Here is a 25,785-nt window from a genome sequence, read left to right as displayed (position 1 = left end):
TTTCCCCTTTTCCCCTCCGGAAAAAAAAATATCCTGACCACGTGCTTGTTGCAGTTGGTGTACCAGCTGGATGAAGAATGGCCGTCTGTGGGTGCTTTTGAGGTGGAGCCTTCCACCGGAAAGGTGATGGTGCGCACACCCTTGGATCGGGAGAGCCAGGCCTCCTTTGTGCTTGTTGTCAAGGCGCAGGACCAGCCAAGCTCGGGGGCTCCATTGGCAGCTCGTGTCACCTGCTACATCAGCGTCGAAGATGTCAATGACCACAGCCCAACTTTCGCCTCGACTGCAGAGGCTACCATTGCGCCTGATGCTCCTGTGGGTGCCATCTTGCAACAACTCATTGCCATTGACTTGGATGCTGGAGAAAATGGCCACGTCTCTTACCACATAGCAAATGGAAATGATGTAGGCTACTTCTCTCTCGACCATAACACAGGTGTGTCACTATCCTGGTGCTATTGCATGGTGTTCATTGCTTATGGTGACGACTTTCTTATTTGCTTCTCTTCATGCCAAGTCCGAGTTTCTTCAGTGCAAAAACCTGCGAATCTAAAGACATGCCTTTGGGCTAGTAGACCATTTCAGTTTTCTTTAAATGAGTCTGCAAATATCACCTGGGGTAGCAAATGCTGTGAGAGTAACGTGGGATGTTATTACATTGCGTACAAATATTTCTAACTGCAATTTGAATGTTTTCCTTTGGGTGAAAAAATTCAGGCTATAAGAGGATACATACAATGACGTAATAAGTTGGAATGGAAGAAATGATCAGCTCTGGTGTAACTGCCTGGAAGACTGTAGAAAATGAAGGACTGATGGTTACATTCATGCCATTGGTGTAACGAATGGATTCCAGAGCTCCCATATTTGGGCCTGTTGGGTGCAGTGCATTGAACTTCACTTCCTCCACTCTCCACCAAGTGCCGTACAGCCACTGCAAAGCATTTCATTGAGTGAATTTCTCTTGAGCTTATTAGCGCACAGGTGCACGTGCGACATATGCTGTGCTGAAACGGTTCATCCAAGCACTCGGGCAGCAACAGAGTGGCTGACTTGGGAACCTCGTCTACACCCACATTGTTTTTCTATTGAGCTCCTAGAAAGTTTTGTAAAGAATATTTCCTCTGTAATTATTGCACCCCGCTACTTCGCATAAGTTTTCCATGGAAAAGGTGTGAGCATCATGTGAGTAAATACAGTATTTCACATATTGTGACGCTCATGCCGGGGTCATGGCCATGGTATTTTTCATAGTTTCCCACTTGGTGTGGCAACCTCGTAGACAGCAGGTTCTTCAATTTACAGGAAGCTCTGTTACAATGTGGTCCTTGCATTGCTTATGTGTTGATGCAGGGCTGCTGACTGTTGCACGACCTCTGACAGAGCTGCCTGAGCGGCTCACTTTGAACATAACTGCCAGCGACAATGGATCACCACGTCGCAGTGCCCACCAGGAGCTGCATGTGCGCCTCAGTGAGGCACCGCAGCGGCCACCACGCTTTGACCGGCCGCACTACGCAGCCAACGTGTCTGAGGATGCTCCCGTGGGCACTACCGTGCTCGCAGTTCATGCCTCAGGTATGCACGCATCCTAGTGATTCATATAATTTTATATCGTTTCTTTTTCTTTTTTATCTACTGTGCTAGCAACGACTTATACTTTATATTGTTTCCTTCTTGTCATCCATTGCGCTAGTAACCACTCGTACTCGGGCTTGTATGTAAAGAGTTGTAAGTAAATTATTACTGTTACTCAGATTATATTTTTTGGCAGTTTTGCTATTGACTGATTACCTTTTTTAGTCAGTGATGCTCACACTAATTCAGTTACATTTTTCAGTACTGAATTACATGTAATCAGTTACTTTATTGGCAATACAAGCTCTAATAGGCGACACAGGTTTGAGCTCTTTAAATTGGCAGGAACCACAGTAGAACGGCCACAGGTGCGTATGTTTAGACAGGCAAACCCTGACACCGAATGTTTGTTTCACTATTTGATCTAAACCAAACATTGGCCGACAAATTGAACTGGTGCTGTTATGGCTCGATATTGAATGGCCACTTCACACGTTGATTCAAGAAGATCACCTTAGGATGATTTTTCCAGCTTTTCATTGGACGGCACTGGGAGTGCCTTTGTCTAGCCCCAGCAACGATGAAGCGCAGCGCTTCGTTGAAGACCCAGGTCGGAGCACATGGTGGCACTGAGTGCTAACCACATCATATACATTAGGTGTTCATATGTTGTAAAACTGCCCTTTTCTCCAGCTCAAGTTTTGACAAAAAAAAAAAAAACAAGGGAATATTGACCGAAGCAAAATTTGAAAAGCATTTGTTAGTGAAGATAAACAACCTGTTTCCTTTGTGTGTTCGTATGTTGCCATATCTAATAATAAGAGTAATAATGACAACATGGGAATAGTTGCAGAGGATGCACGGATGAAATAGGCAGGCCAGCTTGTTCTGTTTGCTGTATTTATGCCATGTTAATAAAGGTTATAAGTAACATAAAAGTTAATCGATTACTGTTTAGTAAATGCTCAGTTACTTTCGAGGAGTAGTAATTCATTACTGTAATCAGTTATGTTTTTGAAGGGAGTAATGGTAATACTAGTAATCAGTTAACTTTTTTTTGTAATGTTTACAAGCTTGCTCGTGCTATCATGCCAACTGAGAGGTCACTGAAAGCCAATGACAAAGGACATGAGGAATGACAAATAAAATGGATTGTTTCAAAAGGAGGCTTCTGAGCTCCTGCTAATATTGAACAATTTCTCTGTAATTTGATTGTAACCGGTGTATTATTATTATTATTATTATTATTATCATCATCATCACAGCAGTATATTTGCCCCAGTATTGACATCTGCACAGTCACCAACTGATTTTTCAGACTTCATGGGGACTGATAAATAGTCCGAAAAATTGAACAGTCTGAAGAACTCGTTCACCAAAAATATAAAATTTATTAGGCTTAGACTGGCTTAGAAACTAGTCTAATAATGCCCTGCCTCATACTACGCTTGGAAGCAATCAAGGGAGGTATTCTGTAAGAGCCCACCTAATGTATGTGTCCATTTCGCCTGCTGTTGAAGTTCTATTTGGCTTCCACAGCAGCGAGGTGCCACAGCCAATCAGCACTTCAGCAGCAGCAGCAGACAAAATGGACATGTCCACTAAGTAGACTCTTTCAGAATACTTCCAAAGATTTGCTTAGATTTGTGCAAGAGTGATATCGTTTCCGTATACAGTCGACTAGAGTGTCACCGCATTGACGGTCTCTGTTGACAATCTCTATTGGCAGAGATTGCCATGGAGGTCGAAGAAACAAGCCACGTTACTGCGTAGCACTTGGTTCTACCGAAGGCACCGAACCTGGCACCAATCACACAAATGCGAAGCTGCACAAACACACACAAAGGTGCGATGTCTCCGAGACGCACCTGCTCTGTGGACACACCACGTGCAAAATAGCTACCAAACCTTTAAAAAAAAAAGAAAGAAAGAAACTGATCCCACATTAAATGATGACAGTGCTGACCGAAAAAAGAAAGTGCCGTCCCATAGTGCATTTTGTCAGCTAAGGGAGAGAGGCATGGCCTCCGAAACGGGAGGATGGCACGCGCTCCAAGGTTCTTAGCTGTACTTCAGTTTCACAGCTCCCTATGCGCGCCCACTGGCTGGCATGGCCGCAACGGCTATCATCGGGACTACCGGTGCTGCAGTCGCATCTTTCGTCATGCGCCACGTGTTGTCTGCTCTGCTGTGATGCGTCGTTTGCCGCAACTGGCATGTACCGCTTGTCCGTCGGTAAATGTAGCTTAGATACACACTCTGAGTTTTGTGACAAACTGCTGCACTTAACAGGGACTTCACTGTGTATGTGCCAGTGTATCTTGCAATCGCGTCTCTATTCATGCACGGCGCTTTGTTTACTATAATTGCTGCGGTCCATCATTTGCTCCACTTAACCTGTACCGCTTGCTCGTTAGTGAATGTAAATGAGCTGCCCGCTCAAATTCCTATGCCAAGGATAATGCGAAAAAATATTGCCCTGCACCGACCTTGAAATGCACGTGTAGCTAGCGCGTCGATGCTGATACTGCACAGTGCAAATAAGTGGTCAAGCACAACAATTCTGCTTTCCAACTGCCACGTGTAAGAGATATGTGGCACGAAACAACGACGACGAGAGGAAAGCATTCGAAATGGCACAAGCGCCTGAGGAGAAAGTTCCGGAGGCTCGAAATGTGTAACCCGAGCCATGATGGGGAGAAAAGCAGTGCTGAGCTGGCATTGTCTGCATGGCTCTGACTGAAGAAGGTTGTCTTGCCAGCACCTTACTGGTGACGGGAGCAGCGGGTGATCGGTTATAGAGGCCTTGATGCTGGAATTCTAAGGCATGGCCATCGATCTCAGCGACATTTGAGTGAGGCTCCTCGGACTTGCCGCAGCCTCCCACAGTAGTTCCAGGCACTCCAGGAGCAATCCCCCTTCAAAGGCAAGCCAGCAACGTCATGTAAGATAGTCCCCGGGGCGCCTCGTCGTCACTTGAGCAAGACACTGGACGGAAGCGGCAGCCAAACCTGCTAGGCCTCGCTGCCACATCTTCAACAACGACCAGGACACAGCCATCAGAGACAGGGGAATTGTCTGGCTGATACACAGGTGACGGCGTCTACAGGATCATTGGAAGTACCAACCATGGATGAGGTGCGACCAAGCTCAAGGCTATGAGACAACACAAGCCAGTCACAGAAAGTAAGAACATTGCCTTCGTGTAGCGACGCAGCCAGGGAGGCTAAGGTGGTCAGACTGCAGTGACAAGCGAGGACTAGAATTGACATGATTGGCAAGAACTGTGCAATTAATTGTTAGCTTTGTTTGTGGTTTGTTTAGAGCATCTTGTAAGGTTTTCACATATTTTCATGGTTATTGACTGCTGTTTTTGTTTTCTTCTGGGGTTTTTCCCGTGATTTTCCCGGCACCACAGATATGATTAAATCATGTCTGTGGTGCCGTTCTGTGTCCCTCATTTCCATCTCAGGAGTGCATGCCCTTGAGATCGGTGACACCAACCTTTTTCTGGCAGCGTATACTTAACATGTGTAATAAAGACAAGCACCTATATATAAGCAGCAATATTAAGGTATCGTGCGCAACTCAAGATTGTAAGGTGCATCTAATGCTACTCCTCTGCTGGTAAGCTAACCGCCTCTCATTAGGACAAACGAAACTTTTTCTATCTGGAAACTAAATTTATTGTGCTCGGTGAATTTCTCCATTCGCCATCCGTTCCGCATCTAAAAACCTAATTTCTGCATGCCTTACTAATGTCACTCGCGCGCATAAATAGATGTACAGTTGCGAGCAAATGTTTTGGAACCAAAGGTGCTGCAGTATTTTTTTTTCAGCCTAGGCATTCCAGCTGAAATCAAGAGCGTACGCCTATGTGCACATTTTGACTAATGCAATGTGTTAAACCTGGCTGCGGAACTGTTCTAGAAGATTTTAATTGTTTGCTCATGTCATGGTTATAGAGAAAAACATTCAACAAGAGTCAACACTCCCATAGAGCCCAGGGGCTGAATTGACTGCAGTGCACCAAGCGGATGGGATTAACATCTTCTGGTTTCAGGTGCACATTTTGAATACTAGCTGGCACATGCTACGTTGGCTGCACTAATCGGTGCATTATTTTTTTTATTTGCTTCTGCTGCTCAGTAGCGCGCAGCTTAGTGCGAAATCATTTATTTAATTAAAATGATTGCGAATGATCTGTACAAGCCTCCATTGAATCTGCGCCACGTGAAATTTCATAAAGTAGACTCAAGACGCCTTGTAAATGAAATGTTTATTTCGTTCTATATAAAGGATCGTTCCGGGCTTTTTGCACATTCATACAATGTTGCGGCACCAGGTAAGCAGCATTATTTCCCACACGAAGCTCCACCGGATGGCATTAGCTGAAAAAAAAAAAGTAAATTGCAAGCATGTGTCATTTTGGTATTTAGACCTTATAGGAATACTGCATGTAGAGAGGAAACGTGCAAAAGTGGTAAATGGGCAGCATTACAAACAAAAACAATTCACTTTTACATACATGCTGTCGAAAATACCCGACTCATTCCGAGCCGTACTATAAATTATGAAGAGAACATCTGATTTCCAAGCGTTCCCCCATTCCTTGGCAATATTTCCTGTACTTCAAGAGCACAAATGCATGAGCAACTGCGCATTTCCAAAAAAACTTGGCCTCTGCTGATCCTATAGTATGCGACATACACAGAGGTGGCCACAACAGAGGCCCTCAGCCAGATCATGCTAGACTTTCGCAGAATGCCATCTACTCGTACTCAAGAGAATTGCGTGGGTGCGAAGCCTATTTTCAGCAGAAGCTTGATGTGGGCGAGTTGGTTTAACATACTTGAAGAAAAGAGCGCTGCAAAAATGCGGATTAAAAGAACATGTACGATGGACAGGCGCTAACTTCCAAGTAAATGTGTATTTTTTAAAGAAACAGGGTATATATAGATAGAATCAAGAATAGCACCACCGTGACTTAACGACCTCTCTATCGCATCAGAAAAGCAATCTCTTTTTTGAGTAAAGATCGCGTTTGCAAAGTATTACATTGTTATGCACCGCGGAAAGGTCTGAAATTTCAAATCGAACACCATTTTTCCTTCTCCTCGGGGCTGGCGCACTCCAAGCCAGAGGATGATGTACACGTGCTAGTGCGCCTACGTACATGTGTTTGTGCAGTGACGTTGCTCATGGTGACACGTGACTTCGAGAATTATTCAAGGCAGCATCTGTTATTTGTGTAATATGTTGCATGAATAGACGAATTAAAGCTTAGAGAAATAATAAAACACGCAAACTTAATGTCTGCGTGTTTTTGTGTTACTTCGCACTGCAGCAAGAGAGATAAACTTCCGTTTTGTCTGCTTGTTCCCACATCATGTAGTCGCATGCACATACACCGAACCTATGTCATTTTCTACCATGTTTCAGTGTGGGATCATGCTCAGCGATCCGTGAAACCTGAAATATATTTATTTCAGACAAGCAGTATACATACATAGTTGCCTAGGGAATTGGCGTAAAGGCACAGAAAGCCTGACGGTACGCTGATCACCTGCTTACACACATATGAATAACCAATCATACCTAAATATGGACATAGGTTGGAAAAGAATACACATTGCGATTTTTTCAAGAAGTCATGCCGTTATACACAATTTGTATATGTATATTGAGGTGGTTTGCACATGAAAACAAACAAAATAAAAACCTTATACACAGCTATAGCTAAGAAAAAAAGAAGAAACAGACAAATGTAGCATATGCAAGTTACATAACCAGGGTGTCTACCAACCGGGAAAACCGGGAATTCTCAGGGATTTTTAGTTGTCTGGAAAAAGTCAGGGAAAACTCAGGGAATTTGGGCCTCTATCAGGGAAAATTAGCGGCAATTTTACTGAAAGGGTCGAAAGTCGCAATAATGCTGGCTCGAGTAACAGACAGGAATCGTAATGAATCGTCTTTGACGCCCTGTCGTTGGCTGGAGGAGTTGCTAGTGTACAGTCAAGGACTGACTTTCCGGATTCCCGATAATTTGGACGGCTTCGCGGCACCGTCACGTACCCCATAGAGTCAACGTATCAGAACGTGTGAAATTTCCGACGCCAGAACTCTTCGCCGTCCGATTTTCCGGATGTTTTGCTGTAACGGCAGGTCCGAAACGGCAATAATCAAAGGCACCACGGCTGCCGTTTTGATTACTTCGCCACCTCGAACCGGCGCTCTCGAACGCAGATCCGCTGGCAGCCGTTGCCACCACTGCGGCAGCGCTAGGCCTAGCTGCTTCGACGTTCGCTATGAAACTTCTTGCCGTTGGGTGCCGAGATTTTTATTGAAACAATTCGCTGCTGTCAGCAATGGCATGGACTCCGCCTTTGTGATCCTCGCGATTGGCATAGAAAATGCCGGTTCCTGAAAGTCAGCTTTGCCTTTGTAAAGAAATGTTACTTGGTGAAGCATACACAAAAGTATTGCAGTGAAACATAACAAGCGTGGGAAGGGGCTATTTCCACGAAACACAGTATGTATTCCTTAATTATATATGCGTGCAGCCGGTATTTCCTGTCACATTACGAGCACCGATATTTCTAATATGTGTAGCGACAGGCCTTCAGAGCGTTTTCGAACGTGCCTGTGGCAGTTTGAGTCCCTAAGGGTAGTAAATGACACGCATTTATTTTTTTGCAACTGGCCGATTTTTCGGACGTTTTCGCGGCCCCTAGGGAGTTCGAAAAATCGGTCGTGGACTGTGCAACTGACCAAGATGCTTCAAATGGTCCTTGGGGCGAACGAGTGGCGGAAGGAGGACAAGAACAGAAATGAACTACGCATTGAGGAATAAACGGGAAAGGAAGCTTGCTGCCGCCGTTTTGGAGGAGCTTGAGCTCAAAAAATAAAGTTTTGGCTGATGCCGAGATGCAGGTGTCCTTCATCCAAACCAAAATAAACTCTTTAAAGCAGTGAAACACAACACTCGGGCGTCATGCGCGGGCTGAGAGTATGTCAGAACAGTTGAGGTTGACTTACGAGCTGTTGAGAGAGAATTTCAATTGTGACAAAGTTCGGGCCTCATACCACTGAGCTTGCGATCAGTTGATAGAAATAGCTCATATTCGACAATGTTTGCTTCTATATGCATCTCCTTTTTATTCGTATTTGAGAATGTCCGACTCCATTGCAATGTTTTTCGAAGACACTTTATTTGCTGTGCATTTTACTAACCACTGCCTTCTATTCTCTTTTTGAATAACATTAACACTACTCGTTAGTATTCAAATTGGATTAAGTCGCTTTTTTAATTTTTTCATGTGTCTACTAGGGAGTGACAGCATCAGGCGACATGTTTTCAGCCCGTCTTGAGATAAAACATAGTTCTGCATCACTCAGGGAAATTTGCAATGGCACTCAGGGAAAACCTGGAAAACTCAGGGAATTTGGAAATGTCAACTTGGTAGACACCCTGATAACATAATGAAAGGAATTGAAAGTGGTGTAAAGTTAGCTTTGGATTTTTAAAAGGTAGACATGCATCTTCTATTTTATGATATGAATGGAAGAGCTTTCTTCAATTAATGTGATGTCCGCTTTTGTCTGCCTCAGTATTTGTGTAGCACCGACTTATACCGCTAGTCGGGTATCCTCATGCACAGTGTGCGCAATCATGCACTGAATGAAACGAGACAATCACGACAGCTCGCACGCGACACCGTCAACAAAAGTGCGCCGCGCAGCAAAAAAGTGAGGAAAAAAAAGTGAAGGTGGGGTGGGGCCCATGACGTATGCGTCATGCGAACTTTGAGGTCCGGTATGGGAGAACGCAGAGAAGGAATTTCACTTGCGGAGGCTAGATGGGGCAAGTGAAAAGAGTGTCTCGCTTAACAGTGGTGCTTACCTCTGAAATCATGGGTTTGCAGCACTGAAATATTTCTATCTCTGCTATTAATGAGCCGATATGAAACATTTTTGTGGCAGAATGCTCCCTAGAGGACACTTAACAACTTCAAGTGTATAACCAAAGTTTGCTATGTGGTCTGGTGAGGGGCCCTTTAAATGTAGGTACTTAAAGCAGACTCCAGCATGACCCCAGGCAGGCAAGCTTAAATAAATGCAGTAATTATGTGTACGCAACCATAACCAAATACTGAGATCACTTTAACATCAAGTTCTCAAACAGATGATTTGATTTGGAGAGGGAAGGGCAGAATTGTTATTTACCCCATTATGTAGAATGTTCCTCCAATTCCTCGACTCAAGAAAGTGAATGGCAGCGGTGCCCCTCAACAGAAGCGGTTGCTGTGCTATCGACACCCCACAACAATTCTTGAGAAGCATAGCGTCTTCTTCAGCCGAGGGATGACTTGCTTGACTTGTAGAGACCTTCAAGTCAAGCATCGTTTAACAATGCGGGGTTAAATGTTGACTGACTAAGTGTAGCAGTGCATTGCTACTGTATCTTGTGGGGACACTCGACTCTCTTGCGTTCCCTGATGTCTGTATTCCTTGCACAACTGTTGCATCACTTGGTGGTCAGTTTTTCTTCAAAACACACACAGTGGTGGGGGTCAGTACCATAGTTATTCAGCCACAATGAGAGAGGATGTGAGTATTTTGATGATTGTAAGCTCAATCATTGTAAGCTTCCCATTTGGCTTTGGAGTGCAGCATGGACAAACAAGACTGCTCGCATATGCATTGGGACCACACCTAGACCTCAGAAGCTCAGCACATTCTTATGGTACCACCTGTTCTGCAGTACAGCTTCATCAAGGATCCATCCCTTGTATTCCAGCTAGCCTGCATCATAATATAGGAGAAGCAATAAATGCCATTTGTATATTTTTGTTCGTGCATTGTTGCATCTTCTGTGCCAAAATCCAATCAAGCACATATGCCAACATTGTAACTTGAAGGCTTTTTCTTGCACCTGGTTTTGACGCACACAGGAGGAGGAAACCTGTCATACAGCCTTCCTACTGGCGGTGGCCTTTTTGGGGTGGACACACACACTGGCATGGTGCACACCTTGGCACTGCTCGACCGAGAGGCACAGGCACAGCACGAGTTTGTTGTGTTTGTGACAGACGGGCAAAATCAGGAGGACAGCTGCCTGGTCTTAGTGTGGCTCCTGGATGCCAATGACCAGAGCCCCGAGTTTGATGACTCGTGCCGAGGCGTGTCTGTCCCTGAGAATGGACCTCAAGAGGTGCACACCCTGGTGGCCTGGGACCGCGATGAAGGCCCCAATGCTCGTCTTCTCTACTCCATCGCAGGTGAGCTGACCAACTGACTAAGAGTATGTCTCAAAATATGTATATAAAATAGATATAATCTAAACATATGTGTCTGGTTTTGTGCTGAATTTCGTGGTGATTTCGTGCTGCTGCTGAAATTTAGTGCACAAAGTGTGCTTAGCCATTGGATGCCCAAGCAATTCATAAAAGCCAGCCTCTGAGTTGCGAGGGGCATAAGGTTGCAAACCACGAGGGTGTACCTATAGCACAAGAAAGGGGATGGGGGCAACTGCACAAAAGAATCCAACTGCAATAAGAATGCTCTCTCTGGGAGCATAGGTCCAATGAGCCAATTCTCAGCAGTGATGCCTGTACATGCTATGCCAGCTCGCCATCACATGCCCATGTCGCACCTCCTTGCAGCGTATCCCATGCCTATTACAGCATTTCAAAATTGAACACTGGCCGATGCGTTGCCGCAATACACGGCCAAACAAGGCCTGGGACTTGTAGTACAATCCTCCCTCTCCCCCTCCATCCTTCTCATCTATCCTATTTCTGCACCAATGCTGGGCGGTCAGCGCACTAGTTGCGTGACATTTTTGTGCCCGTCATGTAAATCCAAAGCTAGTCCTGTGATGGGTTGCTCAAAGCTGCAAAAGGAGACCAATGGACGCCTACAAATGGCACGAGAACCCGCCAAATTGACATTCTGACCAACAAACGACGAAATTAATGTTTCAGTGACTGTAGGGGAACCTTGTTCACAAAAGAAAAAAGACATACCTGTTCTGTGAGCATATGGGCACTGAAATGTCAATTTCATTGTTGTTTGTCAGAGACAAGATCTATGCTATTTCTGTGCTATATTGGTGGTAGTGCTATACTCTTGCAAATGCTGTACTTCAACAATGATGAGATGGTCAGATGCCTGACCATGTCATGTAACAGAAGGGGTTTCCTGCACAAGTTGTGTGGCAGAAGTCCTGCTTGCACCTGGCACAAAACATAGGAAAAAGTAAAGATAATGTTCTTCCTGTTCTTTTCTAAGCAACTGTCATGTCAAACGGTTCTAATTGAATTTGAGCGCAGCTTTTGTCTTGCTCATTTGTTGTTTTTGCAGTGCCACACCCAATCCTGAGCTTATTGCTTGACAGAAAATGCGATGAGTAATGGCTTGCACAGGGTCAAATGCCTCTGAGTTTATGGAAATTTGATGCCTTATAATAAGACATCAAATCTGAACCTGACAACATTTAACGCTAGGACATTCTCTAGTGAGGAGAGTCTAGCAGTGCTATTGGAGGAATAAGCAGGCATTAAATGGAATATAATAGGGCTCAGTTAGGTCGGGAGGACAAATGAAGCATATACAGTGCTAAAAAGTGGGCACAGGTTGGTGAGGACAGACAGCTAGTGGGAATTACTCAATTTTCCAAGTTAGCGTGAGTCAAATATGCAATATATTAGTGTAACTGCTATGGGGACTGAGGTATGCCCCGGCATCATTGCGCGGGCATTCACCTGTTCTGTCGTCCCTACGCCTCTCCCCTTGCGGTGAGGGTGCTCACATTACGAGGATAGCCACTGTCTGCTCACAATGGGAGCGCGGGTTTTCTCTCCGGGATCAGCACTCACTGGGTATGCATGCGCTTTCCTTTTGTCCGCCGGCCTTTTTGTGTCTCAGACTTCAAGTGCCTTTCCCTAACAAGCCTCAGTGCCTGGCATATGGGGAGTGCTGCAATTGTGTGATGCAAAAGGGGCACTAGCATACAACCAAAATGCAGCAGCAGAAAGGAATAGCATTGGCCATCACTCAAAGAAATGGTTGGAGCCACAAGGGCCAGGCAGCAGTGCTTTACGCTTTTCTTAGCTCGTTGCCTAATTTCACATCGTTGACGGCATCCACACAGGAGAACTTTGGCACCTAGGAGAGACAGTGCTCTCATTAAAGGGAGCACACGTGGTGTCGCAAGTGTTTCCACCAATGAGAGAGGACAATTCAATTACGGTACCCTACAAAACCACCAGATGGTGTTGCCCTCCACACATTACGGGTGGTGGAACTCATTGACTGTTCCTGCAGTATTGTGGAGGTTATGTGTTTCCTATTGACAGCACATATGCGTGGCATGTGAGTGCAGGTTTAGAGGTTCTCCAGAGATGCACAGTGCTTTTGGTTGCAAACGTCAAGCATGCTCGAACGTATGCTTGTTCGTTTCAGAGCGGAACGCACCAATTGAAGCAACAGTCCCCAGGGATGCAGTGTGTGCTTCTTTTAAAAATGCCGAAGTGAAGTGGACCCACCATCAGTGTTAGGCTCATTCACCTCACGGCAGAGCACAGAAATTTACTTGTATTTTTTTGTAGTATGTTTTGTGCTGTATCTGACCACATTGAATTTTTTTTTTTTTTTTTTCCAAGGCCACGACAACAGTTGTGGTGGACAGCCATTTAATTTTAATTCAATGTGAGGCATATCATGTGACAAACATGGCAGAAAGCAGCGCGAGATTCACTCTGACTGTGAGCCACATTTTACAACTACATAATAATAGACGATTTGTTGCTGGCTACCTTACTGATGCACTCATTATGAAAAGATAGTATGTACAGTGGAATCCCGTTCATACGTTTTTCACCGGACCGAGGAAAAAAAACGTAACAGCCGGGAAAACGCAACAGTGAGGAAAGCTCCAAAAATGAATGAAAGAAGTGCAGCTTCAACTATAGACAATTTTATTTCCACAGAGTGCGCTTAGAACTTTAAAAAAGTCTAGAATGGTGGCTTGCCGTTTCTTTCGCTCGCTAGAAATCACCACACGTTTCTCAATAGCCTGGAAGGCCGCATTGCTGTCAGCGTCGCTGTGAGGTGCGACGTACCTGCGGAGGAGGTCCAGAGCCGCGACGGCTTCTCCAAAGCTAGGATTTGGCAACTCCCCGGCATCATGCGGCTCGTGCTCCTCATCGTCACCGCGCCACGGCAATGGCAACGGACGCAGGAATATCCGCGGGAAATTTTGCCCTCTTTGGCGTAATCATGCTAACGTGGTAACAATTGTTTAGTATTGCTGCATAGCGCGCGCGTCCGAGCAGCCCGGTTGCGCGCAGCGAGGCGTGGTTTCCAGGAAATGTAAACAAGAGAGGAGAGCTGGCCCGATAGGCGGAGCAACGCCAACTTCCGGCTTCCTTCACAAAGAGTGACGTCAGGGCCTCTCCTGAGTTTCTTTCCTCCGTGAGTCGACCCGCATCCAACAAACCATGCGGTGACCGTAATCACAGTGATGATAGTGAGAACATTTTTCACGAATGGCCACCTGGTGGCGGCCTCTCGAACTGGCGTGCAGCTTCTTGCAGCCAGTTCCATAGCCAAGCCCGGTCTAAACTCGTCAAAAGTTAAAATGGCGGTTGGAGCGCGTTGCCTACTTTAGCCAAGGCGGGTTCGGGTGGCGACGCATCATGCGGGAACGTTTTCACAGCTACTACGTAACAGCAGGGTTCCTTATACATTGGATCCTATGGAAGCTATGCCGGGACCGGATGAAAATGACGTAGCAGCCGGGAAAACGCAGCAGTGAGGAACGTAACAGCGGGGTTCTACTGTATACAGTCGAGTTCCAGCTCTGATGAGGCTAATGAAATTGATAAAATCCACCACACTGCTGCTTTGATTGGCAGTATTTGCCTAATTCTAGCGCACTCCCAAATCTAAGGAACTACCACTTTCTGAGGATTCATAGTAGAAAACAGTGCGCACCCAAATCTAAGGCACACCCAATTTTATACAGTCAACTCCCATTTATTCGACACTAATGGGACCGATAAAATTGATCGAATTAACCGGTTGGACGAATTAAACAATACAAAAAGACAAACGCCAAAACAGATTGCTGATTTATTTGGCAGTAGTGGCAGCGGTGGCTTAGAGGTAGAGCATCTGCTTCGCAAGCACGAGGGCCAAGGATCAAATCCCGGTGCCGCGCAGGAAAAAAAAAATCCGCGTGTTGATAAAATTACATAAACAGGCCTGGAGTGCGGCCTGATCCCAGTGACCAGAACCGGTAACGCACTCCCTCACCAGAGCAGGATCGGCCACCCTGGTGCAGTATTTGGCCACAACCTCCTATATGAATACAACAATCAAACCCTGGCCCTCAGTCCCCAGCAGCTGCGAAGCAACTGACCACGGCGGCAGTCAGACCTGTGATGCAGCAGAGGGTGCTAAGAATCCCCGAGTCCGAACAGGCCACCATTAGAATCTGAACCTGGCAATGTTTAATGCTAGAACGTTATCTAGTGAGGCGAGTCTAGCAGTGCTATTGGAGGAATTAGAGGGCAGTAAATGGGATATAATAGGGCTCAGTGTATTTAGGAAGACAGAAGAAGCATATACAGTGCTAAAAAGCGGGCACATCCTGTGCTACCGGGGCTTAGCGGAGAGACGAAAACTAGGAGTCGGATTCCTGATTAATAAGAATATAGCTGGTAACATACAGGAATTCTATAGCATTAATGAGAAGGTGGCAGGTCTTGTTGTGTAACTTAATAAGAGGTAGAAATTGTGGGTCGTACAGGCCTACGCCCCTACATCCAGTCATGATGACCAGAAAGTCGAAAGCTTCTATGAAGACGTGGAATCGGCGATGGGTAAAGGCAAAACAAAATACAATATGCTGATGGGCAACTTCAATGCCAGGGTAGGCAAGAAGCGGGCTGGAGACAAGTCAGTGGGAGATATGGCATAGGTTCTAGGAATAGCAGGGGAGAGTTATTAGTAGAGGTTGCAAAACGGAATAGAATGCGCATAATGAATACCTTCTTCCGCAAGCAGGATAGCCAAAAGTTGACGTGGAGGAGCCCGAATGGCGAGACTAGAAATGAAATAGACTTCATACTCTGCACTAACCTTGGCATCATACAAGATGTGGACGTGCTCGGCAAGGTGCGCTGCAGTGACCATATGATGGTAAAACTCGAATTAGCGTAGACTTGAGGAGGGAACAGAAGAAACTGGTACATAAGAAGCCAATCAATGAGTTAGCGGTAAGAGGGAAAATACAGTAGAGGAATTCCGGATCAAGCTACAGAACAAATATTTGGTTTTAACTCAGGAAAAGGAACTTAGTGTTGAAGCAATGAACGACAATCTTATGGGCATTCTTAAGGAGTGTGCAATAGAAGTCGGTGGTAACTTTGTTAGACAGGATACCACTAAGCTGTCGCAGGAGACGAAAGATCTGATTAAGAAATGCCAGTGCATGAAAGCCTCTAACCCTACAGCTAGAATCGAACTGGCAGAACTTTCCAAGTTAACCAACAAGCGTAAGAGAGCTGGCATAAGGAAGTATAATATGGATAGAATTGAACAGGCTCTCAGGAACGGAGGAAGCCTAAGAACAGTGAAGAAGAAACTAGGAATTGGCAAGAATCAGATGTATGCGTTAAGAGACAAAGCCAGCAATATCATTACTAATATGGATGAGATAGTTCAAGTGGCTGAGGAGTTCTATAGAGATTTATACAGTACCAGTGGCAACCACGACGATAATGGAAGAGAGAATAGTCTGGAGGAATTTGACATCCCACATGTAGTGCCGGAAGAAGTAAAGAAAGCCTTGGGAGCTATGCAAAGGGGGGAGGCAGCTGGGGAGGATTAGGTAGCAGCAGATTTGTTGAATGATGGTGGGCAGATTGTTCTAGAAAAACTGGCCACCCTGTATACGCAATGCCTCATGACCTCGAGCGTATTGGAATCTTGGAAGAACGCCAACCTAATCCTAACCCATAAGAAAGGGGACGCCAAAGACGAAAAATTATAGACCGATCAATTTACTGCCCGTTGCCTACAATGTATTTACTAAGGTAATCGCAAATAGAGTCAGGAACACCTTAGACTTCTGTCAACCAAAGAAGCAGGCAGGATTTCATAAAGGCTACTCAACAGTAGACAATATTCACTCTATCAATCCGGTGATCGAGAAATGTGTGGAATATAACCAACCCTTATATATAGCTTATATAAGTGCACACCCACTTTCTATGTAGGAATATATCGCGCACCAGACTTTTTTTAGCAAGAAATGGTACGTGTTGCACAGTGACAGCTGGTTTTTTAAATGTCAGCTTTGCTGCAACACATCCCTGCTATGTGGTAAAGCATACAAACGCCGCGAAAGCTGCTTTGGTTTTATGTCCTATTGAATTGTACAGGCAATTTTTGGTCCAATTTTCTTGGAAAAAAAGAAAGGCGCAAGTTAGAATCGGGTAAATACCGTAATCAGACATTGGTGAGCTATGGCTATCGCTTGAAAATCTTTGAAGGACAGACCAAAAATGGGTGTTTTCAACAGGAGGTGACATGCAATCAATGCATGCCCTGTCCCCTAAGCTCTGCCATTTTTAAGATTGAAATACTACTAAAAGGTTAGGCCCATAGAAATGTAGGCACAAACTGGGATGTTTGATCGGGATTGAATTAACCAAAAAATCGAATACCCAGGTCAAATTAATGGGAGTCTACCGTACCGCAGGAAATGTATAATGCCCCTGATTCTTGCAATCATAAATAAGATAAAACCTGCAGATCTTGACTTCACAGAATGGAAGTTAATCTACATGTAATGTCGTCTATCATCATCACTCTCTCGCAGCTTTTTTATCTATGTCCACAATGTGTTGCCCTCCATGCGGTTTATTATGTTTGATATTCAGCATTTCTTGAATAACTCCACGACCATCACAAATGAGATGGTGGCCTACACCTAGACCTACACCTACACCTTGCTAGTTCATCCTGCGACGCATGAAAGTGTCCGGAACATCATGTGACAAGACTCAGTTGCTGCTAGGTTAACCTGTAAAATAAACTTATCTTTTGAATCCACTTTCATAATTAAAGCCTGAAGAAGGCACATTGTTGTCACCATCATGTAGGAAGAAAAAATACTAATAGAAAGCATAACGTCAGGCAGTTCGCTTCGGCAAGCCTCTGATGTTTACCTCTGTGATTGTCAAATCCTTTAAACCTTTCGCTGTCGGAGCCTTCTGGCCATGACGCACCCCCAGTGTCGGCTTGGTTTCAGGGAACGAGCATAACAGAAAATGAACATAGCAATTTAGTTTTGATTATGATTGGTATACCAATAACATAGTCAATGCAATATGCACATTTCAGTGTTCTGCAGCTGTTTTTAGTAAACATCATCATCATCATCAGCCTGACTATAACATCCGTTCAAAAATCCAAATCTGACGATGCGGAATTCACCTCATCCTCGCATGAGACGCTGTCCGAGTCCGAATCCGAGCTTGGCTCGTATTTTGAATCGGAAGAGCCACCGCTCCAATGAGCAGACGAAGGTCCCGAGCGCTCAGCCATCAGAAAGTAACCGCGCGCAAGGAGGATGCGCTTTCAGTCGCCCGCACAAAGGAGAGAAATGGGACGTTGTGTGATCAAGAAGACAGAGAGAGATGGAAAAAGGCTAAAACATAGTTCGAGGGGCTTTACGTTTACTGCTGCAAGCCGGAAGCAAAGGTGCGGCAAGAGAGCAAAAGCAGCAATCGAGTCACTCTTTTTGGAGAGGCAATGGCGCATGCCCCTGAACTTGACGCGCCGTAGTAGACACACCAACAGAACAAAAATAAAAACCTTCAAACCAGCGGAGATGGCAGAACAACCCTTGAACCCAAACCACACGCGCGTGATGCATGATCCAGCGAACGCGGAGCCACCGCGCTACTCAGCAAAGAGAGAGGGGCGAGTGGCAGTCGCACCGTACTCTTCAATGCATGTACCAACACAGTGCGGGGTGAAAATACGAACTTGTAGAAAGATTCAACAGATGGCGTGGCCAGTGCAGGAGCGCCAGCTTTGCACTTAGGCGCGAAATTTTGAACGCACGATAGAGAACGTATCGGTACGTCAGTGACACTGTGGGGGGGAAGCGCGATGACGTACCGGTACGTCCGTGACAGCGAAAGGGTTAAGGCATTGTTTGGTCCGTTGTAGTGGTGCTGTCATTGCGATCTGCTCTTGCCACCTGTTTGCTCTCTCTCCCGTAGTACTCTCTCTCCCCCTGTGTTCTCTGCACACTCGGCAGTTAGAAATTACTGCTTGCCTATCATGTGGTGAGGGCCTATTTTGTACAAACCTTTTTTTTTAATATTTTTTTAATGGTTGACTTCAAGATAGTTGCATGATGCTCCCCCATAGTCTTTTTTTTTTCTTCTACAGGAAAACTTGTTCTGATTGTAATGCGTAGAAAACTTTCAGACCAATTCTTTTTTTAAAATGTGCATTAAAATTGGACACGTGCAAATGTATTGTAAGCTGTTGTTTTGGGTGCGAAATAATGTGTCTGACACATTCACTGTTTCCTAGTGCTCCCAGGATAGATGTTGGAGCCACTGGTGTCACCAAGATATCCAGTATTCCTCCCAAAGCATTCAATATTTGCCCTGTGCAGTCCATGTTAGGTTATTCACAGCTTTGCAGACACTATCATTCTCGCATCATCTCTGTGCCGCAATGGTCTGTTTGCAATGCCTAAATCTGGTGGGTTGCCCTAGTGGCCATTTAATATTTTATCGCTATATGTGTTAACAGTTGTTTTCTCGTAAGCATGTGTGAGCCAATGGGCTTTGCGGTGCAAAACATTGAGGTGCTCTATAGTATTAATTTACTAGTGCGTATCTATGGCTACTACTTATTTCAGGGCTGCACAATAGTTTTGAGAGTTCCATGCTACATTACTCATTAGTTTATTTTCATGTTAGATTTGTATTTTTCTCATCATTGTATTTCAGTTTCATTTAATGTAATCAGCGACTGCTAATTATTTCAGTGGGGAATGTCGGGGACAAGTTCCGACTGGAGCCCCGCACGGGGCGACTGCTGACGAGCACACCGTTGGACCGGGAGTCGGTGTCCGAGTACCGGCTGACTGTGCTGGCCACAGACCAGGGCAGCCCTGCCCGCACGGGCAGCTGCACCCTGGTGGTGACAGTGGTGGATGAGAATGACGAGCCACCCCGTTTTGAGCAGGCGGTGTACAGTGCCAGCGTGGCCGAGGACGCTGCTCCCAACACAACAGTGTTGGCTGTGCGAGCACACGACCCAGACCTAGGACCCGGAGGCCATGTCTCCTACTCGCTGGCCAATGAGACAGCGGCCCTGTTTCGAATAGACAGTGACACGGGTGTCCTTACCACAACAGGGTATGCACATGCACACTTGCTTATCATCATCCAGTGGGCACAAGTGGACTGTGAAGTGTGTGTGTAGGAGTTATGGCAGCTCCGTCTTGAGATGGAAACTTGCCAGCTTCTGCTCTTTCACTGTACTGCAGCTGCAATTATTGTCCTTGCTGTGAGCAACTGAAAGCTCCATTTCACAACACAAAGCAGACAGCACTGTGATATGTTTTTTTTACAGACAGCACATGTCTGAAAGCTCAGCATGCAGAGCAGTACATCTAGGCTGCTGTTTCTACTATCTTGAGTTGAGATTTCTTCAGGCTTGGCGAAATTATGGCTGGGGACAATGTGCTGGCCTGTCTGTTAGACACGGATGGACTCTCGAGATGGGTTTAATTGCTGGACCTAGTATAGCAGACTTCCGTTAATTCGGCTCCGGTTAAATTGATCCCAACCGAAGGCCCCGGCCGGCGCCGATGCATTTCTATGGGCCCTGACCTTAGGGCATTTCTGTCCTAAGATTGGTTTTCAACGGATAATTCGAACTTGACCAGTCAGTATGCACACGCCTGACTGCCTACAGTGACCTGAATAAGGACCCTTTCACTGGCAGCGTTAGTCTTGGCAAAGCTTAGGGGACAGTGCATGTGTTGATCACGCATCTCCCATCGAAAACACCTATTTTTGGACTGCCCTGGGAGGACTTTTAAGCAGTGACCATAGCTCACTATGTCTGATTATTATGACATTTACCTAATTCTAGTGTGCACCTTCTCTCTCTTCCCCGCCTCCCCCCCTCCCCATGTAAAATGAACCAAAAGCCAAGTTTGCAGCATTCATATGCTTTACTGTATAACACAGTTGTATTGCAGCAAAGCTGACATTGAAAAACTGTACAGCAAATTGGACCTCAGGAAGATGGCTGCCGTTGTGCTACACATATAATACACCTGCCCATTTTTCTTGCTAAAAAATCGGATGCGTGTTGGATTTCTAGTTTGTTGAAAGCTTTAATGTAATTTCTATGTTAGCTTTCTACTTTGTACACATAGAAAGCAACTGCGCATTTGATTCAGATGCATGAATCAGTGGTGTGTTTTAAAGTTTTTTTCTGCATCTTGCTTAAAGGGCCCCTTACCAGGTCACATAGTATATTTCGGTTATAGGCTGGAAGCTGTTACCTGTCTTCTAGGGAGTGTTCTGCCGCAAGAATTTTTCAAATTGGTTCAATAATTAATGAACGAATTTATTTATTTATTTATTTTTAGTCCCCAGGCCAGGGGCATTCGGGACACAAATAGCTCATTGCTCACGTACCTTGCCGCTTGCCTCGTGTGACCGGCGCTCGTCCCTGTCGTAGCTCGACTCCCTCGCACACGGCGATCTTCCCCAGTCGGAGCTTCTTCCCTACATCACACCCCATGACCCAATCGGAGGGACGCGTAGCATGCCGTTATGGCACGCGGCTGTGGCGCCTGGGGCAGTCTCCTCGCAATGGCAAATAAGTCCGGTGCCGAAGGCACAGCGACGACTGCGCCCAGTAGACCAAAGGAACCCCCACATCCCTCTCCCCTACCAGCCGAGAAATAAGGCGGCGGCATGTAACACAAAGGAAAAGTCCCCTGTATCAGCCACCATTAGACATTGCAAGGACGGCTGACCTCCTGCCTCTGTTCCAGCCCTTAAACACATATTAAAGAAGTACGAACATTACAATCAGGGAAGATACAATAATAGCATAATTATATAATACTCACAGCAAACCCAATAAAAATCGCGCACTTAAAGAACTCAAAAGGAACTGTACAAAGCACTGCCCCAGAATACCACCAGAATAAATGCACTGTCTGCTACACGAATACGCACACGCAGACACACACTCACAAATAAATATAAAAAAGAAGGTTAAAGAACCCCACCTAGAAAATAAAATGGCAAGACGTCCCCAGAGCCTTAGCGCTCAGTCCCGAATGTCTCATTCCAAGGCCGTCGCGGGCACTTGGTCGGCGGCCACCACGTTCGGATGTGTTTGTTTCTGCGGAATAATTAGTCGCTCTCTGTGGGCTGTCTCTTCATCGTCTGCAGCGCCCTGCCGAACGAGCACTGGGAATCCGGGGTCCTCCTGCATCCTCTGCCAGCACAATTGGGCAAGCTCGCTGTTTGCCAGCGCTGTCGCCGCGCCAGTAGCACCGGGGGATCTCGCGCCACACTCTTCCCCCTCTCCTCTGGGTGCGTCTGGCCGGTGTAGTGGCTATGGTGAATAACAAGGGTCCCGCAGTTCCCGCAGGTAGCAGCACCAGCAAGGAGGGGCAGGTGGGCGCCGCCTGCGGCCGCGTCTGTTAGAGTGAGTGTGTGCCCCTTAAAAAAATAGGGCACGGGGTGCTGGCTCCTCTCCACTCTGCACTGCGTGGGCCAGGCCTTCACCGACACATACCAGAGGGGTGCCGATACACCCTCCTGGCATGTCCAGGTGGCCACACTCCGTGTTTTCGGACTGGTCTCCGTAGTTCTGGCGGCCAGGACAGTCGTTGGAGCAGGGAGCATCCTTGCAGCTGGCATGCCTGGCTGTGCAAGCCCGCATCAGCGTCGGTTGCGGCGGCGGCTCGAAGGCGCGACCGGAGCAAACGGCTTGGCCATCTTGAGCGCGAGTCTGCTGCGACTTAGGGTACCGACGAAGGCGACTGTCGAGAGAGAATGACTGCGGGAAGACAGTCCCGGTGCACCAGCAGCTGCAGTGCTAGCAAGAGTAGTAAATGCTGACGGTAGTCGTTTCCAAGAATGGGCAAGAAGAGATGGGAGGCACAGGATCGAGGGAGCTGGACTGGTGTTTGTCACCTTTTGCACGCACACACACGAAGCACCCGCAGCACGTGCCCTTAGGGCTTGCAACAGATCCAGGCGCAGGGAATCCAATGTCTGAGGCGCCGAATGTCTCAAACCTCCCTCATGTGACGCTCCCGTGGTCGCATGCCCCCACTTTCTGAGCACTTACGTGGCGAGTCTCAAAGACGAGGCAGCAAAGAATTAGGGCACCGAGCGCCCCTCTACAGCTATGTACAATGACGATGTGGGGTATGAAGTGGGGCACATTGAAAACAAGGCTATGAACACGAAGGAGATTAAACCACTAAACCGAACGGTTTAATCTCCAAACAAGAAGAAGAAACAAACAAATTCAAAGAAGAAGATATACAAGCACTGAACAAAAGGCAAACGAAAGCACATGTGTCTTTTCGACATCTAGTTAGGGCGGGCTGGAACCGTACGCGCTGGCCTCTATGCGGGAAATCCTGAGAGAAAAGAAGGCACTCGCTCACAGAGGCAGAAAGCAGGAGTAATGCGTTTCTTTTACCAGAAAAGTCTGGAAACGTGAAAGCGACTTCACAATGGTGGTCGTCACCTGTGGGGGTATCAATGCGACAGCTGAAATTGGTCGGAAACACCGAACGTGCTCTGTTCCCCGGAACACCCGAGATCGCTGGGCTCCAGCACCGGCTCGAATGGCCTGCAATGGTAGGCTTTCAAGTCGGCAATGGAACGTGGCCCCTAGTTTTCCCCGTCTGAGGATCCGTCAGCTCACACAAGTGGTGAAAGTTGTTTCTCCACTCGGTAAGGCCCCAGCCATTTAGGAGCCAATGCTGCGGAAAACCCTTTGCTGGCGTCACTAAGAGCGTGGTTGCGTTTAAGCACCAAGTGATCGACCTGAAAGCAGACGTCGCGATGACTCTTGTCATACTGAGCCTTCTGCTGGGCTCGGGCGGCTCCCAAGCTTACCCTTGCTCTAGAGAAAGCACGGCAAGCCGGCAGCGAAGCTGCGCTGCGTACAAGAAAAGGTCCCCTGGCACATTCTCAACCCCTGCTTGGCACTGCATAACAATGGTTAGCAGATTCGCCAGTTCACGGCTAAATGTGCGGAAAGCGGAGGAGAAGCTTGTTGAGCGGTTTTGCGCCGTCCGGATGGCGAATGCGAGTTCGTTCACGTGGTCTGCCCAGTCCTTCTGGCTCCTGGCAAAGGCCGTGAGCATTGACTTCACAGTATGATTAAAGCATTCCGTGAGGTTGGACCGGGGGTAGTAGGGCGATGTGAGGCAATGCTCGATCTGAAGGGATGTACACTCTCACGAAACACCCGAGAAGTGAAGTAAGACGCATTGTCAGTAATCAAACACTCCAGAAATCCAAGGCGTGTGAAAATTTCCGTTAGCTTGTCCAACAGTGCCAGGGCCGTCACCTTGCGGAGCGGAAATAGCTCCACCCACTTTGTAAAGTGGTCGACTACTACCAAAAGGTGCTGAAAGCCCTGCTTACTCTTTGGAGAAGGTTTAATTAAGCTGCAGGCAGCAAACTGCCAAGGCCGCTGACTGTCAAGCGGCTGCATTAAACCCGGCGGACAACCACCATAAGATTTCACCGTCTGACACACATGGCAAATCCAGAAATAACGGAAAACATCATGCTTGGTACCGGGCCAGGTGACAGTGTGGCTGAGTCTTGCAAAGACCTTCGAGCCACTCAGGTGTCCAGCCAGTGGTTCATCGTGAGCACAGCGCAAAAGCGCACGTCTCAGACTTTTCGGTATCGCCACCTTAAACGGGTCAATAGATTTGACCTTGGTAGCGATATATCTCAGCACGAGCCCATCGTGGTCCAGCAGGTAGGAATCTTCAGAAGTACTAGCAATACAAGCTGGCCCAGGTCCTTCTGCGCTCGTTGCAACGCCAGCAAAGTTACAGCGCACCATTTCCGCTACTCTACCAGCAATTTTCTTGCAAAATGAATCCTCCTGCTGTGCCTTTAGAAGCTCTTCTCGACTGAATATAATCGCAGTCCCTCAAGAGGAAGAGCCGGTTCCATAACTTCCCTTTGAAGATACTGCAAAGGCCTCGTTCGCCTCTGTCGCGGTACACGGCTGTATTTTTGCGGCTAACCCCTTCTGCACACGCGCGAGAACATCACACGCAGTGACATCGTGTTCATTAAACGCACAGTCATGAACGGTTAAGTTACCAGCAGTGCTGGGTGATCTATTCACAACGCTCCCCTTTGGCTCGTTTACAACTATTGTCTCCACTGAGGGAGAACTCTCGTCACCGCCCGGCTGTACAACGGTGAAAACCTCTTTTACCGCAATCTCCTCTGTAGATGGGGGCCCGAAGACAGCCTCTGCGCTCGGTGCGTCACATTCTGCGTGTCCGCACCATCGCTGACCAGTGTTGGTGACGGGAAGCGCCAGGTAGTGTTTGCGAACGCATTTCGGCCCGCGTGCGCGAACCATTGTTCGGTGCATCGTGGACCCTGCCTTCCCCCGCCATCGAAGGCCGCGGGCGCCGAGTGTGCTCCGTGTGTTTGGGTGCAGTTTGGTACATGCTGGCCATATTGTAATCAATAAACGCATTAACTGTCCTGGAAGTCTCGTGTTCCTGGGAGAGCACCCTTACGTATGGCCGCAGCCGGCCAGGCCTTTCGGCTCGGTTCTTGAACCTGCGGCAGGTCTATCGCCGTACGCCGTTGTGCTGCGTCGCGAAGCTCTCCTTCTCGGGGTCACTTAAGTAAAAATTGAACATGCACCTAATGTTTTAGCAAGAAAAACATGGCATGCCTCGGATTCAGGGGAGAAAAATAAGAGGAAAGAAGAAATAATTGAACTTTACCTTCCGAGAATCCAACATTATTTGCTTAATGTCCATCATGATCATTTTTATGCTATATATGAAGAACCACAACATCAAGTCCCCTGTACAGTATTAAGTGTGTTTGATATTCCGCATTT

At 46.7% G+C, this 25,785-nt stretch overlaps 1 protein-coding gene across 4 annotated transcripts in view; it reads left to right on the top strand.

Annotated features, from left to right (window-relative positions):
* Window positions 1–25,785, top strand: part of ds (dachsous cadherin-related 1) — a 169,245-nt gene that overhangs the window by 88,643 nt on the left and 54,817 nt on the right. For all 4 annotated transcript variants that reach the window (XM_070534964.1, XM_070534961.1, XM_070534962.1 and 1 more), the window contains 4 exons: window positions 55–436; window positions 1,354–1,578; window positions 10,533–10,859; window positions 19,664–20,036. In XM_070534964.1, coding sequence (XP_070391065.1) covers window positions 55–436; window positions 1,354–1,578; window positions 10,533–10,859; window positions 19,664–20,036 — 1,307 coding nt within the window. The remainder of the gene's footprint in view (window positions 1–54; window positions 437–1,353; window positions 1,579–10,532; window positions 10,860–19,663; window positions 20,037–25,785) is intronic.

The sequence above is a fragment of the Dermacentor albipictus genome, chromosome 3 (genome assembly GCF_038994185.2).
Source record: "Dermacentor albipictus isolate Rhodes 1998 colony chromosome 3, USDA_Dalb.pri_finalv2, whole genome shotgun sequence".
Lineage (NCBI taxonomy): Eukaryota > Metazoa > Arthropoda > Arachnida > Ixodida > Ixodidae > Dermacentor > Dermacentor albipictus.
This window is presented reverse-complemented; position numbering and strand designations above follow the sequence as displayed.